The sequence below is a fragment of the Euleptes europaea genome, chromosome 3 (assembly GCF_029931775.1).
Source record: "Euleptes europaea isolate rEulEur1 chromosome 3, rEulEur1.hap1, whole genome shotgun sequence".
NCBI classification, from domain to species: domain Eukaryota; kingdom Metazoa; phylum Chordata; class Lepidosauria; order Squamata; family Sphaerodactylidae; genus Euleptes; species Euleptes europaea.
Window position 1 is genome coordinate 10,306,205 of NC_079314.1, and position 15,914 is coordinate 10,322,118.

The 15,914-nt window shown below is 55.7% G+C and overlaps 1 protein-coding gene across 1 annotated transcript; it reads right to left on the reverse strand.

Moving 5' to 3' along the window:
* Positions 1-3,993: 3,993 nt before the first annotated feature.
* On the reverse strand, positions 3,994-13,294 carry RAB4B (RAB4B, member RAS oncogene family). The gene is made up of 7 exons (XM_056846876.1): positions 13,266-13,294; positions 9,276-9,356; positions 7,039-7,153; positions 6,338-6,400; positions 5,976-6,130; positions 5,255-5,350; positions 3,994-4,109 (listed from the first exon to the last, which is right to left on the reverse strand). The coding sequence occupies exons 1-7, from the start codon at positions 13,279-13,281 to the stop codon at positions 3,994-3,996; spliced, it is 642 nt and encodes a 213-aa protein (XP_056702854.1). The 5' UTR covers positions 13,282-13,294.
* Positions 13,295-15,914: the final 2,620 nt, after the last annotated feature.

A 15,914-nucleotide genomic window follows, 5' to 3' on the forward strand; every position in this document is an offset into this window, starting at 1 on the left:
CCCCCCTCCCTCCATTCTCTCCTGCCCGTGTGCCAACCCGGGTCAGCAACGCCTGGAAGGCGGCGGACAGCCCCCTCCGCCTGGAGCGCCGCCCGGTTTCGCAGCTCCGTGTCCGGCCGCGGCTGGGAACCGGCGGCCCCGTTCCCCGTCAAGGCCCCCGCCTGCAGGCAGGACCCCCGGGGGAGCTGCTTTCAGGAGCCCCAGTTGCATTGACCCCCCACCCACCACCACCACCACCCAGCAGCCCGCAGGTGGCACCTCGGAGCACCCAGGAGCCAGGCCTCTTGCCTTGGCTCGCTGGTACCCCTGGGGGCCTGGCCAAGGCCGCCAGCCCACTCCCCAGAGCAGGGAGGCCAAGCTGAAGTACTTCTGAGCTTCTGGTCCATTGGCACTGACCACTAGGCAGGCAAAACCCTGATGGGCCTTTCCCCAGCCTCTGCTCCTCCCGTCTGCGGCTGACTCTAGTCAAGGGCACTCGAAGGCCAGAAGAGGCCCCTGGCTGCTGTGGCCAGAATTCTTCCAGCTTCTTGTCTTGGGCAGCAGCTGCACTTGTTTATACCCTGCTTTTCTCCCCACAGTTGGAACTCAAAGCAGCTGATTACATCATTCTCCCCTCCTCTGTTCTCACACACCACCCCTGTAAGGTAGATCAGGCCAAGAGCTTGCAAGGGGCCCAAACTCACCCAGCAAGCTTCCATGGTAACAATGGGGATTCGAACCAGGGTCCTCATCTGCCACTCTGTCCGCTAGACTGCATATGTTGGGGGGGGGGGGGCAGGACACTCCACGAGGCAGATGTGCTGGAGCCATGTTGGTCTTGGCTCCAGCCTAAGCCCCCTTCGTGAGGGGTCTCTGGGGCGCCAAGCCCAGTGGACCAGACCAAAGGGGCAGCAGGCCGTGCAGGGACTGCAGCTCCTACCAGTAGGGCAGGTTCCAGAAGGTGGGTTAAGATTGTTCTTCTGCCTCTGGGAGCCTGCATTGCTCCCCAGGCCCAGATAAAACCACAGGTATTGTGAGCCCCACAGCCTCCTCTGTCTGCAATTCCAGCCTTTTTCTCAGGGCCTGGGAACACAGCAGAACCCCAGGGGGGAGCCCAGTTTCTGGATCCCTGAAGCAAGCAGAAGGCTTGAAAGATGGAGGGCGCCACGTGGCTGAGGCAAGGCAGCTGCTCATAGGGGCCGCCCTGAGCCTTGAAGAAAACCTAGAGTCCTTAGGAGGCTGATCCAGCAAGCCCGTGTCAACAGGTTGTCTGGTATGACTCCTTCCGCACCAGGAGTTAGCAAAGGGCAGCTGCAGAATCGCACTCCAGCAGAGCGCTGCGTGAGAGCATACAGAAGATCTGGGTACAAGGCAAGGGGCTAGGACCCAGCTATGCTCCGGTGTCCTTTTCTGCTGTTCAAGGCGAGGAAAGAATGCACGCCAGCCCCACACTGGAAAAAAAAAACTCACACTTTATGGAGAAGAATCACTTTTCACAGCCTTACATTGGAGGGAATGTTTGCATTTAAAGAAGAGAAAATCAACAGGAGAATCTGGATTATACTCTGCTTGGTAACAGTCTGCCCCATAACCACGGGGCATAAGCAGCCCACCCCTGCTGAGCCTCAAAAGAAACCACCCAGATCTATGTGTATGTGTGTGTGTCGGGGAGGAGGAAAAGACAGACAATGGGACAACGGACTTCTCCATCCCCCAAAGAAATAAATAACAAAGGTAAACATGGCATTAGCAAAAATCTAAACAGAATCTTTCCTCCAACTTCTTATGCAACATTCTTTTTATGGGGGGGGAGGAATTCCCCAACCCACCAGCTGGGCATGCAAGAGCCAGCCGAAATCCCAGCAGACGGGGGCAGAACACCAGAGAACAGAAGCCGGACCACCCCCACTCAGCAGCTGAACTGTAAAGCTATGACTATGGGGAGGGGGGGGGACACATGCGCTCTCTCTCCCCCCCATGTGTATCACTGCTCCATCTCCAAAGACAATGCCTCCAGCCTGTCATTGCAGGATGGCAAAGCCTCCAAAGAACACCTGAGCAGGCAGGCAGGTTACAGAGCTCAACGTTTGTGCACCTGTGTGTGTGGAAGGGTGGGTTGGCTACACAGGAGCAGCAGCAAGGAGTTGTATCAGGACGGCGACGGGTAAAGGCCGACTCGAGAAATGGGGCCCTAGAGGAGTACCAAGTGAGCCGTGATTGTGAAAGCTGAACAGGATAATGTGGCCCTGCTAAACTGCCTGCCCAGGAGAAGGAAAGAGAAAAAAGACGGAACATTCATCAGTCAATCTCTCCCACCTCCCCCAGATCTTGACCCGGCTGCCTCCCCACAAGCCCCAACCCAGTGGGGCAGACAGGCAATCCACCCAGCCAGACGCTTGAGGGAGGGGTGCAAAAGGGCAGGGCCAGCCTGATGTTCAGGGAGTGGGTGCACAAGCACGTGCAGGGGGGTGGGTCAGGAGTGGAGAGTATGGAGGGTGCGGGGCACCCGAACTGTTGCTTTGGACAAGGCCCAGGGGACTCAGAACCCTGTGGCGGAGGAAGGGGCAAGAGGCCGCCCCTGGGCCCAGGAGTCTTGTGCAAGCACTTTGCGGCAGCGCCTGGCCAAAGGCCGGATCGGCAGTGGACGCACGGCCGAGATCCACAGCGGAGGAGACTGCAGGGCGCTCAAGCAGGTGTTTGAAAGTGCACGACGGGGAAAGCCCCCAGTGGGGATCTCAAGGGTCTCCTCTGTAGCCCCAGACTCATACCAGAGCCTGCTTGCCTGATCACCCCCACCCCGCCCCCCAAAAAACCCATTTCTCCCAGTGGTGGCCACACACTTAAGAATGGCAAAGCAACAGAAGTTCAGCATTCAGGGAGGAGAAGGAGAGAGAAGCTGTGTGGGAGTGCCCACAAAATGACCCTCGGTGGCTGTGCTCCTGCCCACCCTGGAGAAGCCATGGTGCCGCCCCCCAAAAAGACAGAATTAAAAGGAAAGCATGGAGGGAGTAGAAAGGCAACCAGTTACTCGCACCCCCTCCCTTCCTGCCCCCCCCCCACGCGAGGTCTATGCAGTCACTCAGTCAGCAGCAGTTATGGAGTGCAGAAGAAACCAGTGAGAGGAAGAGGGGGCCAGAATCCTTCACAGGCTCCCTTCCTGCAGTCACTGGTGCCGGAGGGCAGGGGAAAGCCCCCGCCGGAAGTCCTGGTCTCCCTGGCCCAGAAGCAGGACTGGCCAAGCACCAGGGCTCCTGGGGAGGAAGGGAGACGCAGCAGGAGGCATAAAGGCCCGGGGAAGAGGCCGGAGGAGGGTGCTTTACACAGCCCTGGTCCACAGCAGCCGAAATCCAGCACTGGAGGGAAGGGAGAGAGAAAAGGAAGGAGTTCAAAAAGGATTCCCAGCCAGATTCCCTCCCCCCACAAGGCTCAGAAGAGGCCGGGCTGCCTTTGATTCAGGGGAGGGCACAGTGAACCAGCATGCAAACACGCAGGTGCCAGCAGCGTAACAAGTGGACGCTGTGCGGTACCTGCTGCCTTGCCTGCAGACTGGTTCTCGCTCAGCCAGTGCCTAGATAGCAGAGGCTCCTATGACCGAATGCCCTTTCGCCCAGCAGTCCCCGCATGCAGAAAGCTAGGTGTCAGGGAGAAGATTTCCAGCCCTACGTGGTCCTTAACATCTTTGATTCAAGTGTGGCCTCTTTCCTTCCTGAGAGACCTTTCTGGAGGTCTGGGGGTTGAAGCTCTGGCTTCTTGCCTTGGCCAGAACAAGGCTGCAATTCACAGAAGGGCGGGGGGAGTCTGGCAACAGGCAACAGTGCAGGATCAGGCCAAGCAAGGCCTGGGTGGTCTAGCGAGGACTTTGCTGGTGGGGTCTGGAAAGGGCCCTGGGAGCTGAGGGTCCCAGAAGAGAGCAGAGGACTGGGGGGTGAGGGCTCCCTCCCTCCCTCTCTCAACCTCATCCTACGCCCGCCCACCCCCGCATTCTACCTTGCAAGATGATTTCCAGGTGTGCTCTTAACAGTTGCACTGCTGCCTGGTCTGTGTTTGTGTCCCACGCGGCTGCCGTAGCTGTCGCAAGGAAGCGTCCCCGTACTGGATGCCTGAGCCCATCCTCTCTGGGTCTAGCTCACCTGTGGAGAGAAGGGGCAGAAGTGGGGGAGTTAATTGCCCTGACGTCTCCTACATACAGAGCAACGCCACCCCCAACATGTCTCTGCCTATAGAATTTATACCCAGGGATCACATGACGCCCCGCTGATTTCCCCCGTCCCACCAGGTTTCCCTTTACCTAAATTTTCTCCAAGCATTCCAACCCCCCTTTGCTGGCCCAAAGGCTTCCAGCATTAGCCTGTGGGCATGACCTCATTCCCCTCGCTCCCCACTTACCCCAGTTTCCTCCCATGGCCCTCTTCTAGGGCCTTACACTCCTCTTTCTCATGTTCTCGCCCACTCCCAACAACTTTTCCCCAAGAGGTAAGACCACTATCGAAGGGAAGGTTTCCCGGCTCCTTTTGGCTTTCTCCAGGGGAGGTTAGTTTAAAAGCTGCACTCCCACCTTTTAAGGATATTAAATGCCAGCCGCCTGGTTCCCTTTGGGTACAAGCGAAGCTCATCTCTTTCATACAGCTTCAGCTTGTCTCAAAAAGTTCCCCAGTGCATAACAAATCGAAATCTTCCTCCCGGCACCACGTTCTCTCCTGCACATTGAGACCCTGAATCTGTGCCTGTCTAGGTTGTGATTCTGTGAATGCTACCACGAGGTCCTGGCCTTTATCCTTCTGCCGAGTAAACTATGTTTTCTCTCCACAGCCACATTCCCCATTGTTGCTAGTTGCAAACTGAAGCTGTGGACTCAGTCGCTATCTCTAACACTCCCAGGAGCTTTACGCTGCACAGACAGGTGAGATGGTTGTGGTGAGCGAGGCGACCCTTAGGGAAGCTTATCTCACTGAGTTCTCCCATGAGGAAGCCCCTGGCCCAGGGAGGCCTGGGTACGCTTTGAAACCCAGCGCCCTGCACCGACAGGCAAGTGGTCTTCCCCACGGGCCTTGCAGGGGCCGCTTCATTTGCAGCAGATGCATAAGCTAGTGGTGCGCTATTGCGCTTCTGTCGCTTGGCAAAACATGAGCAGCAGAGGCTGCACCGTGGGACAGAATCCTCAGCAGAAGGTCTATGGCCGCCTCCCAGGTGCACTGCCTGGGGGCTGCAAGCACCATTTCACAGAACACGGCGATGCAGGTGTCCTTGGTTTTGGCTGCTGGCAGCAAAGACGCACCTGACTCTATTTTGTTCAGGATGGTCCGGGCACATTTCAAGAAGGCTTCTTCCACGTTTTCACCCGTCAAGGCACTGGTCTCAAGAAACATCAACTCTGCCAAGTTAAAACACATACCAAATCAGCCCAGCCTGCATGGTCATGGGCGGGGGGGCGGGGGAGCTAGAGACAAAAGGGGTGGGTTCCTTGCTAGGTCAGGTGAGTGGGTCCCCGGCTGCCCAGCTCTCTCCTTCGCCCCCCAAGGACTGCTTCCCTCGACAAACCTGCAGGTGGCTGCGGAAAGGGGGCTCAACTCGCTGTGGTGGCACTTGTTCACCAGCCGCCACCCGCCAGCAGGCGCCCCACCCCACACAACCCCCAGCCACGTGAACACACATGAGGCCACCTTATACTGAATCAGACCCTTAGTCCATCAAAGTCAGTACTGACTACTCAGACCGGCTGCAGCTCTCCAGGGTCTCAGGCGGAGGTCTTTCACATCATCTACTACCTTTTAACTGAAGATGTCGGGAACTGAACCTAGGACCTTCAGCACGCCAAACTGACAGCCTCTGAGCCGCAGCCCCTCTCCTGCTGGATGTGGCAGAGCTCAGCCTGTGGTGTTGCCAGGAGGGACGTGCCCACAGGGTTGCTTGTGCAGTCCAGGAGGAGGAAGGGCGAGCCCCAGGAAGCCCTCCCAGAGCCCCCTCCTGCCTTGGGAGCACCCCTACCCTACCCTTACCGTTCTCCTGAGCAAACCGCGAGGCCTCCAAGAAAGTGACTTCCCGGTCAGCATCCAGATCCTTCTTGTTCCCGCAGAGAATGATGACGATGTTGGGGCTGGCCAAGGTGCGGGCGTCGGTCAGCCAGTTGGTCAAGGCATTGTATGTCTCTCTGCTGCAAAAGAGGAGCCCAAGGAGGAGAGGGGCAGTCCCTCAGCCCCCAGGACAGGAGCTCCAAAGGCTCCCTCTAACATGTCAATGCCCCTCTTGCACGAAACAGGCATGGCTTTTTTGCCACTGTTCCAGCAGGAACTAGAATCCCCGGCAAGAGACAAAAGAGCCACGGGGGGGGGGGGGGGGAGCAGCCCCTGCAGAGACTCACCTGGTGATGTCATAGACTAACAGGGCCCCGGCTGCTCCCCGATAGTAGCTCCTCGTCACCGATCTAGAGAGAGCACACCAAGCATCAGACGGGGTAGAAGAGACAGAATCCAGAGACAGGCTTTCCTCTCTCAGAGCAAGGCACACACACACCCCTGCCCCCTCATCGGTGCTTCTGTTAACAAGCCGCAGGCTGAACTCCTGGCATTCCTGGGCGCAGAGGGGGAACCTGACCTTAGGAGGGGCCCTCCAAGATGGACACCAGCCTTTGAATCCAAGGAGGCTTTACCTTGGAGGTTCATATGCAAGCGACTAAAAGACCAGTTGGTTGCGTCTCTCTGCTGCAAAAGAGGTGCCCAAGGCGGAGAGGGGCAGTTCCCCAGCCCCGGACAGGAGCCCCAAAGGCTCCCCCTACAGGTTTGTGTGCAAATCCATTTTTATTTTTAAAAATAGGGGCTGTGCCATCAGCTGCTACGCAATTCCTAGATCTTGTCCACATCCTTTCCAGCTGGGCACAGGATCTGGCTTTGACAAGCACCAGGCGGCACCACAGGGAACGGTGCCAGGGCCTCCCACCCCTTGGATCCAAGGTGGACATGTCAGCAGCCTGCCCAAGTCCTCCTTGCCTTCCCCAGAACAAGTATCCGTTCCCTCGGCAAAGCCAGCATCTGCCCTCGAGCTTCACCGGCTTCTGCCCCTCACCTAAAGCGCTCCTGCCCAGCCGTGTCCCAGATCTGGAGCTTCACAGTTTTGCCACCAACATTCACCACCTTTGATCCGAACTCCACTCCGATGGTGTGATTGGAATCCTGCTTGACTATAGAAAAGGCACAACCAATGGCCAAGCTGACAAACATCGTGAATAAAAGACCCAGAGAAGACTTTTTAAAGAACTGGAAATTGTATTTTGAATATACTCAAAAGTGAAATAGAAATTAATATGAATTGTTACAGAAGAGATGGCCTGTGGTAGTTATGTAACAAATATAAATAGTTATGATATAGAGATAAACTGTGATACTTTATCATTTTAATATAACATCTATAGTAATATAATTTACTCTGAGTAGTGATCACAAGAACCAATAAATGGTTTTTTGATTTATAATTATAAATATTAGGTTATTTTATTGTTTAGTATTTAGAATTAAGTTCATACACCTCTAAGTATTTTTTTAAATAGGTTGATTGTAGACCCACTGCAGACTTATATAGATAAATATATATCTTGTCTAGGATGTGCAAAACTACGTATATTGTGCGACCTGTATGTTGTGTTTTATGTTGTTGAAAACTTAATTTAAAAAAAAAAATTTTTAAGGCATAATCGGAAGAGGCCCCAAATGAGTAACGGGTAGAGAACGTGCAAGAATGACCACGGAAGGCTACAGATAGCAGTTTGGAAAGCAGGGGCTATCAACCACTAGGCATGAAGGAGGGGAAGCCGTTGGGGCTGAACAGGGCCCAGGAAAGATGAGAAGCTGCTGGGGCCACGGTCTAGAGGACCCAGGGGCAGACATCAGCAAAGGATGTGCAGCTGGGTGCCACATAGGAAGGGAACTAGGGGAGAGGGGGCTTGAGTCACCGGGCAAACTTCTGGCAAGGGGTGGAAAGCATCCTAACCACCTGCCTCCATTATACACCCGTGGAAAGCAGAAGAGCGTTAAGAATGAATTATGGGAGAAGGAAGTAAGTTCAGGAAAGCTCTGCCTATTCATCCCTCCACGGCCCCCCCTATGAGATGTGAATTTTGACCACTACAGAAGGCATGGCGCTAGAGAGGAACAGCCACATCTCCCTGCTGCCAGGATGCCAATAGGTGGTCCTTATCAGGTCACTCTCCGCTGCAGACCCCACCCCATTCATTTTGTTTATTTAAAACGCTATTCGATGTAACTGTCTTTTAACTATTCTGTAAAGGGCACTTTTTAATATCTCCATTCCTTTTGTATCCTTCTGTGTTATGTTTTTATGCCAATAAAGGAATGATGATGATGATGAAAAGTCTAATAAGCCCACCGTTCTCCCAACAAGTAGGACCATCTACAAAATAGGGGGAACTGATAGTGGCCCACCTTACAGGGCTGTTGTAAGGGTAACTGAAATAACGTACATGTAGATCTTTGAATACCCTCAAAGGCTATAAAATGCGAAGGGCCATCCTTTCCAATATGCAGGCGAGCCTCAACATTGGGCTGCGTGACTGAGTGAGCCTCAGCTCCTTATGCATGGATCAGGCTCTCCTCTTCCCGCCTTCACAGCACAAAGTCAGCTCATCTGCAGTTGGGAGAAAGGCCTTCCCAGTGGTGGCGCCAAGTGCACAGAAAGGGCTCCTTGCTCCTGGCCTTTCACAAGGGCCACAAAACCCATCCATTTCAGACAGCATCTGGCCAACCAGTTTATTTCTGCTATGCTTAGTCATTGGAAAATACAGTCATGCTAGGAAAAGTTGAGGGCAGGAGGAAAAGAGGAAGACCCACCAAGAGATGGATTGGCTCAATAAAGGAAGCCACAGCCCTCAGTCTGCAAGACCTGAGCAAGGCTGTCAAAGATAGGACATTTTGGAGGACATTGATACATAGCGTTGCCAAGAGTCGGAAGCGACTTGATGGCACTTAACACACACACACACACACTTAGTTTTTAGATTGTGCAAATTGTTGTCTGCGGTTTTAGAGAAGTTCTTACATATCTTGTTAGATACAGGAAAAACAAACATTCAAGTGATGTCAACCCACAGAATGGCAGCACCTCATGACAAAGCAAGTGGCACATGAGGGCTCAGCTCCCAGGATCCTCTGCAGTGTTGCACGGGACCCTGGGACAGACAACTCAGACCCCATGGAGAAGTTGCTTGGGAGCTGCAACATGCCCTGGGCTGCCCCACACCTTCTTTTTTTGGGGGAAAAGAAGAACCCAAGGCTAAGCAAAACACTCACATTTGCTCTCTATGAACTGGTGGAGGAGGCAGGACTTCCCCGTTCCAGCACTGCCAATCACGAGGAATTTGAAGAGGAAGTCTGGAGGGAGAACGACAGAACACCAACATCAATCCACAAAAAAGGGGGGGCAGGGAGGCAGTGGGGGAGACCCAGCTGTTCATGGAAGGAGCTTCATTCCACGTGAGCCACGGCCAAGAATCAGAACAGGCAGAGGATGAAGTGACAGCCCCATCCTTTGCCCACGCCCAGCAGAAAACACGCACAAAGAGCAGAGATTCTTCCTAAGAGCACCGACAGCATTATGTCCTCCAAGAGTCAACACTACCAGCTCCTTGAGGGGGGCCACTCCCTCTGCCCAGCACAGGGCCAGGCTAGCTACCCACATCCTAACACCCAGGGGGCTGAAACCTGTCCAGCTCAGCCATTTGCAGGCCTGCTTGGCTGGATGGCTGGACTGGGAGTGGTCAGTGTCTTGGTAAGAGCCCAAAGCTAAAGAAATGCCTCTCACTCCAAGGAGCCGGAAACAAATTTCTAAGTGCCATGCCCCACACTGAGCCCAGGAGGCAGCTGAAACTGGCTTCACTGGGGGGCTGGGAACTGAAGCAGCCCCCCATGAAAGCTCCTGCCATCCGCTGAAGTGCTTTGCACTCTGAGCAGACTCACACACACCCCGGCATTCCAAGCTATTACTTCTCATGCATGCCCACCACTGCCACCCTCCCTGGCTGGCACAGACTGGCTCTGCTCCTGGGAGCTTTAATCAAAGTACTTTGCACTGAAGGAAAGGACAAAATGGAAATTCAGAGCAATGGAAGGGGCAGCTTAGTCCCTGGGAACAAAGGGAAGGGGACTCCCCAGCTCTTGCCAAAGACAACCTGCAGCTGGCCCCAAGCCCCTCACACAGAATGGCCAGCAGCTTGACCGGAGAGCAACCCTCCTGCCTGAGTCCAGAACATGCTAAAAGCAGCTCAGCGGAAAGGGCAGGTGGAGGAGGCTGAGCCTGGCTGTACAGCCACCTCCTTGTCCCTGATCCCTGCTCATGTGAGGCGTGAGAAGAAAGCCTCCTCTGGGCAGCCACGCCCAACACTGGAAACAAGCTTTTCCTTGGCTCCATAAACCTCTCCAGCCCCAAACTCTCTCTTCCTTCCCACACTCCTGATCACGTTTACTAGAAAAGCACTGGGGGGGGGGGGTGTTTCTCTACGGAAGGCAAAAAAGCAAGGAAATCCAGGACAGCACAACTCTGTCTCTGGAGGGCAAGGGCTCCAAGACACCAGCAGAAGGAACCAGCAGCCACCCAAAGGAGGAAGGGGGAGGGTTCTAAAGTCTCTTTCTAGGAGGAGAATCTGGGAGGGCCCAGCAGTGTCCAGGGATGTCTTTGAATTTTTCCTGTTCCTATGTGTTTAAATACCCCACTACATGTCCTTGCCCGTGATAAAACTGTCAACTGATTGAGCCTGCCCAAAACAGCTAATTTGCTACTACAAATGGCATAAGCTGTACGCTTGACTGTTCTACACAGGAAATGACAACTAGCCCAGATTGACTACTGGAAACCTACTGTTAAGTCCACGTGGGAAGGATTCATGAGGTCGGAGATGGAGTTCAAACAACAACCGCGTTTATTGATTACAGGAACAGAACTGGTTAACACAATGAGCAACCCCTGTTTATATGCCCCCTTGGCCGCCTGCAGCCACTCCCCCCTTGATCCGTGATAGGGGGACATAACCTCCTGGTGACCAATGGTACATATTGGCTTAGAGCCAATGGGGTCCGTTTGCTTGACCAATAGGGTGAGCAGGGTTTAGGATCCTTCGTGCAGAACTCAAGCTCCTACGTCTCCCTTGCTTACTCCCCAACTATATACATACACAACACCTACCATCTGGGCACATGGCTTAATCTTTCCTGAAGGGCAGAGAGAGTGACTCAGCACATAGGTAAGTGCCAGGGATGTTTTCCAGTCAACAGAGCTACACAGATCTTGCGAGTGTTTCACTGACAGGTCTTCCTTTCCAAAGAACAGCTGCACGGATCCCTGCGGTGGAGGGGCTTTTATTTTCTACAAGCACAACAGCTCCATTCCATTCCCCCTTCCAGCAGCCCATACCAAGTGTAGAAGCAAATGTTTCCCTGGCCAATGCAGGCATATAAGAAGGCAGGATTGGAGGGGGGGGGGAGACAGACAACAGGTACACCAAATGCTGTTACTGCTTCTTCAGCTTAGTAACAGGCAGCATCGTCCATGGAGTAGACATGGGCAAATGCTCTGCTCACGCATACTGGCAGTGCTGCAGTCTAAGAGGAAGGAGCCAAGTGTTCTCCCCCCACCCCACTCCGGATGTGAAGCAGCACCTGTTGCTGCAATCAGTAACAGAAAGACATGCACCATCAGTGAAAAACAAGGATCTAAATCTTCATAATGCCTTTAAACCCCTCCCCCCAATACAAATGACACTTTCCCAGATCCTACTCACCCTGGTTGGGAAAACACAACAGGCAGCCTCATGTTCACATGGAAAGAAAACCAGATGGGGTTGGGGGGTCTATTTTTTTTTTTTACAAAAGCAAAACATGCAGGGAAATGTAGCTAAGCCCCCCCAAGAGGCTCATCTTGCTGCACTCTGATGCTTGAAGCATTTCTCTCCCAGCCTAGCACAAATACTGGAACTGAAATGAGGCTGGGTGGAAAATGCTTCAAGCACCTGAACACCATGTGGTAATGTGGGGGGAGAGAGCAGGGCTTATCTCCCCTCACCTGCGGTCTAGCTTTAAATGTAGACATTTAAAGCTAGACCACACCTCACTCGTGTCCCTTACACATTATCAGGTGGACTGGTGTAAAGTTGACTATCTGAGCTCACCGGTGGCTTGGCACTGCTCAAACCTCTGAAAGCCACAGGCGGCCTTGACCTGTTTGCTGGCCCTCTGGGGCAATTGGTTGGCCAGCATGGGGAACTGGATGCTGGACCAGATGTCCTCCTTATGCCCTCTCCTCCCTGGGCAAGAAAGAATCTTAAGTGTCTATAAAAGAGGGAACCATTTCCATGTCTGGAGATTGGCAGGAAGGGTCCCTTGGGCAAGAAGCCCCGAGTCTTCCATTGCCCCACAAGCTGGAAAGATGTTCCTCACCAGCCAGTGCAGCGTGGTGGACAGGGTGGCGGACCAGAGCCCTGGCCAACCCACTTCTACTACGGACGCTTGCCGGGTGACCTTGATTCCTGTCACCAACTCTCAGCCAGGCCTACCTCGCAGGGCCATTGCGGGAAAACGGAGGAGGGCAAAACGAAGCCGCTTTTGAGCCCCAACTGGGGCGAGAAGCGGGACACAGAAATGCCAACGCATCTCTGGGATTGCTAGAAGCAAAAAGGAGAAAGTGAATGATGAAATGATGAAATGGGGAGGGGTGATGATGAAAAGGTAATGATGAAAGGGGAGGGGAGGAATTCTGGTCTTGTTTTGTTGGAGAAGGACAAAAAACTCCAGGACGCGGAGAAAAGCTGCGGCCACCTCTGACCCGGGGGGCAGGCGAGGCGAGGGGACTCCTGCCCCCCACCCACCCACCCCACACACACCGCTGCAACCATTCCCACGCACCAGCCCTTGAAAACGCCCCCCCCCCCAGCCTTTGCTGCTCGCAGGGACCAAAGGAGGAGGGTGCAAATTCAGGAGCGGGGGGGGGCTGTGGCGCCTCCATATGCGCCCCCCCCTCCAAGACAGGCGTCCTTGGGCAGGTGCCCCGTGAAGAAGCAAAGGAAGCACGGAGAAGCCAAGCAGAGGCGGCGGGTGCATCACCCAGGCTGGAAGCGCAGGGCCCACACACACACTTGCCAGCACCCCCTCCCAGCAGGTACCACGAAGAGCCCCCCCCCCAGCGCGCCCCCACTGCACCCCCACGGCCTAGTGCACCCCCACGGCCTATGATCGGGCCCCTCCTCCAACTGGTCCCCGACAGCAGGAACCCCCCCGGCCTCCCCCCTTTACCGTAGGTCTCGGACATGGCTGGGGCAGGGGTGGGGGGCGGGCGAGGGGGCGCCCCTCTCTCTCTCTCTCGGTTTCTCCGTCTCTCTCAGGCGCTTCCTGCTTCCAGCCTGAGAGCGATGCGCGCAATATGGCGGCGCCCAGGGAGCCGGCCAAGATGGCGGCGGCCTGGACCCGGGCGCTTCCGGGTTGGCGCTTCCTTGTCTTTCCGCTCTCTCTCTCCCCGCACTCCTCCCCTCGGCACGAGTCGCAGAGGTGATGGCGTCACGCGGCTCGGAAGGCGAGGGAGCGCCCTCTAGCGGCGCAGCAGGGGAAGCGCGCCCAAGCGCTGCTGGGCCGGGAGGGAAGCGGCGGGGGCGGGATCGAGGCGGGATTGGGGCGGGCGCCCCCCCCCGGGACGCAAATGCCCGCGGGGGAGGCTGAAATGGCAAAACGCATTAATAAATCAAAAAGAAAATGCTGAATTTGTGGAAGAATGGGAGGCATGGACAACATACTGTGTAAATGAACTTAATTTGGGGAACATTAAGGGATATGTTTTGAACTAATTCAAATTTTTGGAAGTAATTAAGATACTAAGGTTAAAACGTAGGGTGGTTTATTACAGCGAATCGTTTATTACGATAAGGGTGGTTTATTACAGTGAATTAGACACTAAATACAAAGAGAGAAATAAGAATATCGAATGGACAGAGGGGGAGAGAGGGGAAGTCAACTATATATATATTTGATTAATGATAAGATAGAAATTGTTTATAGTATATACCATATGAATGGAATGATATAATAGAATGTGAACTAGTTTGAAAAATAATTTAAATTTTTTTTAAAAAAAAAAGCAAATGCCCGCGGGAGCGTCGGGAGCGGCGGCAGCGCGGACCCTGCGCCCCTTTGGGCTGGCTGCACCGCCTGAGCCCCTCCCCGCTCGCCTGCAGTCTGGGCGGCTCACCCTGCCCGACGGGGCGGCTCTAACTCCCTCCCACTCGCCGCGAGCGCGCAGCCCTTTTTCGTTTCCGTCTGAAAGGCCGCTTGCCCAGGGCCGAGAGTGGGGCTTTCTCCCCCACCCCCCGGTGGGTCTGGCGAGGCAGCCGTCTGGCAAAGGCGCATGGGCGCCTTTGCCAGACGGCTGCCTCGCCAGACCCACCGGGGGGGGGGGAGAAAGAGAGAGAGCCACCCCCACCATACTTCCAGGCATCCTCCTCGCCCTTGGGGTGGAAACGCACCGTCTGGGGAGCCCTGGGGGGCGGGGGCTTCGGCCTCCACGGAGGCTGCGCGGGCCCTTCTGGGGTCCCTCCTCAGCCCCGCTGTGGCCCCTTGCAAGCGGGGCTCGGCCTCCTTCGCACCGGGGCCGCCAACGCAGAAGGGGCTCCGCTGAATCTCCGGGGTGAGGATGGGGGCAGAACCCTCGGCTCCCCCCCCCGCCATGTGCGGGGACCGAGGAGGGAGCGCGCCGCTGGGGGGGGGGGGTTATCCCTGCCCCTCAAATCGCCCCCCGGTCAGCAAAGACAGGCTTCTTCCCTGCGCCGCTGCCTTTCTAGTGGCAGGGAGATCCCCACTCGAAGGGTCGTCCGTCCCGCAGTTTAGGGTCTTCTTTCGACGCCGGCCGCCCGGCCTGGGGTTCACGCCCTGGCTTCTCCGCAGCGGGGCCCCCAAGCGGCTTCCTCCCTTTTAGCCCCCCCGTGGTCGCAGGCCACCCTACTTTAAGGCGCAGCCACCGGAGCACCTGGGGGTCTGATTGCCCCAAAGCAAGACCCGGACCCAAGCGGAAACCACCACCGATGGTGTAGGCCTCCCTGTTGCTACTCGGCACTCTGCCCATGCTCAGAGGCGCCCTCCTCCCTGGCTCGGATTAAAACGTCGGGGAGGGGGGTCAGTCCGACGGGGCGGGTTTTGCGGCCCTCTGCTCCTGCGGCCACGGGCAGCTCCTGGCTGGGAGAGTCGCGCCTCGGTGAAAGGGCTGGGGGCTGGAGGGCAGAGGCTGCAGCCGAAGGGTTGCCCCAAAGTGGGGGCGATGCGCGCTGGCAGGCTGGGGGCCTGATTGAGGAGTGAAAGTGGGAGGCGGGGTGGTGTAGTGGTTACAGATGAGAACCCTGGGCGCAGGGGATGCCCTGGTATGGAGGGTGGTGTAGTGGTTAGTGCATCGGAATAGGATCTGGGAGAGCCGCATTGAGATCTCCGCTCTGCCAGGAAGCTGACTGGGCCGGTCACACCTAGCCTACCCCACAGGGTTGATGTGACGCTGCAAGGGAGATTTCTGTCGACATCTTTGGGTCCCCCGCTGGGGAGGAAGGCGGGATTAAATAAAAGCAAATAAATAATCCCGCTGGAGGCGAAGTCCCAGAACTGTTCTTCAAAGCCGCCTCCCCCCCCCCCCACCCACTGGGGACTTGCAAGGTCGCCCTTGGAAGAAACGGGATGGGGTGGCACGCTCAGTTGGAGTGGGAGGCTGCCTTCGGTTTCCGTCGCCTTTCCTTCCCTTCCTCCCCTCCCCCCAGCCTCAAATGGCGGAGGAGGCTTCTCCTGCTCCCCCCCCCCAGGAGACCCCCCCCCAGGACTGCCCCAGCGGGAGGTAACTCAAGCACACGCCAGGCCGGAGAAGGAGCAGGGTCGCCTTTAATGAGGTCCGTCGACAAAACCACACCAGTCTCCCCC

Coding starts and splice junctions, on each gene's coding strand:
- RAB4B (XM_056846876.1), bottom strand. Junction 6,401..7,038: donor GCTGGGCAGGAGCGCTTTAG/GTGAGGGGCAGA, acceptor TGCTCTCTCTAG/ATCGGTGACGAGGAGCTACT. Junction 5,351..5,975: donor GCGGTTTGCTCAGGAGAACG/GTAAGGGTAGGG, acceptor TTAACTTGGCAG/AGTTGATGTTTCTTGAGACC.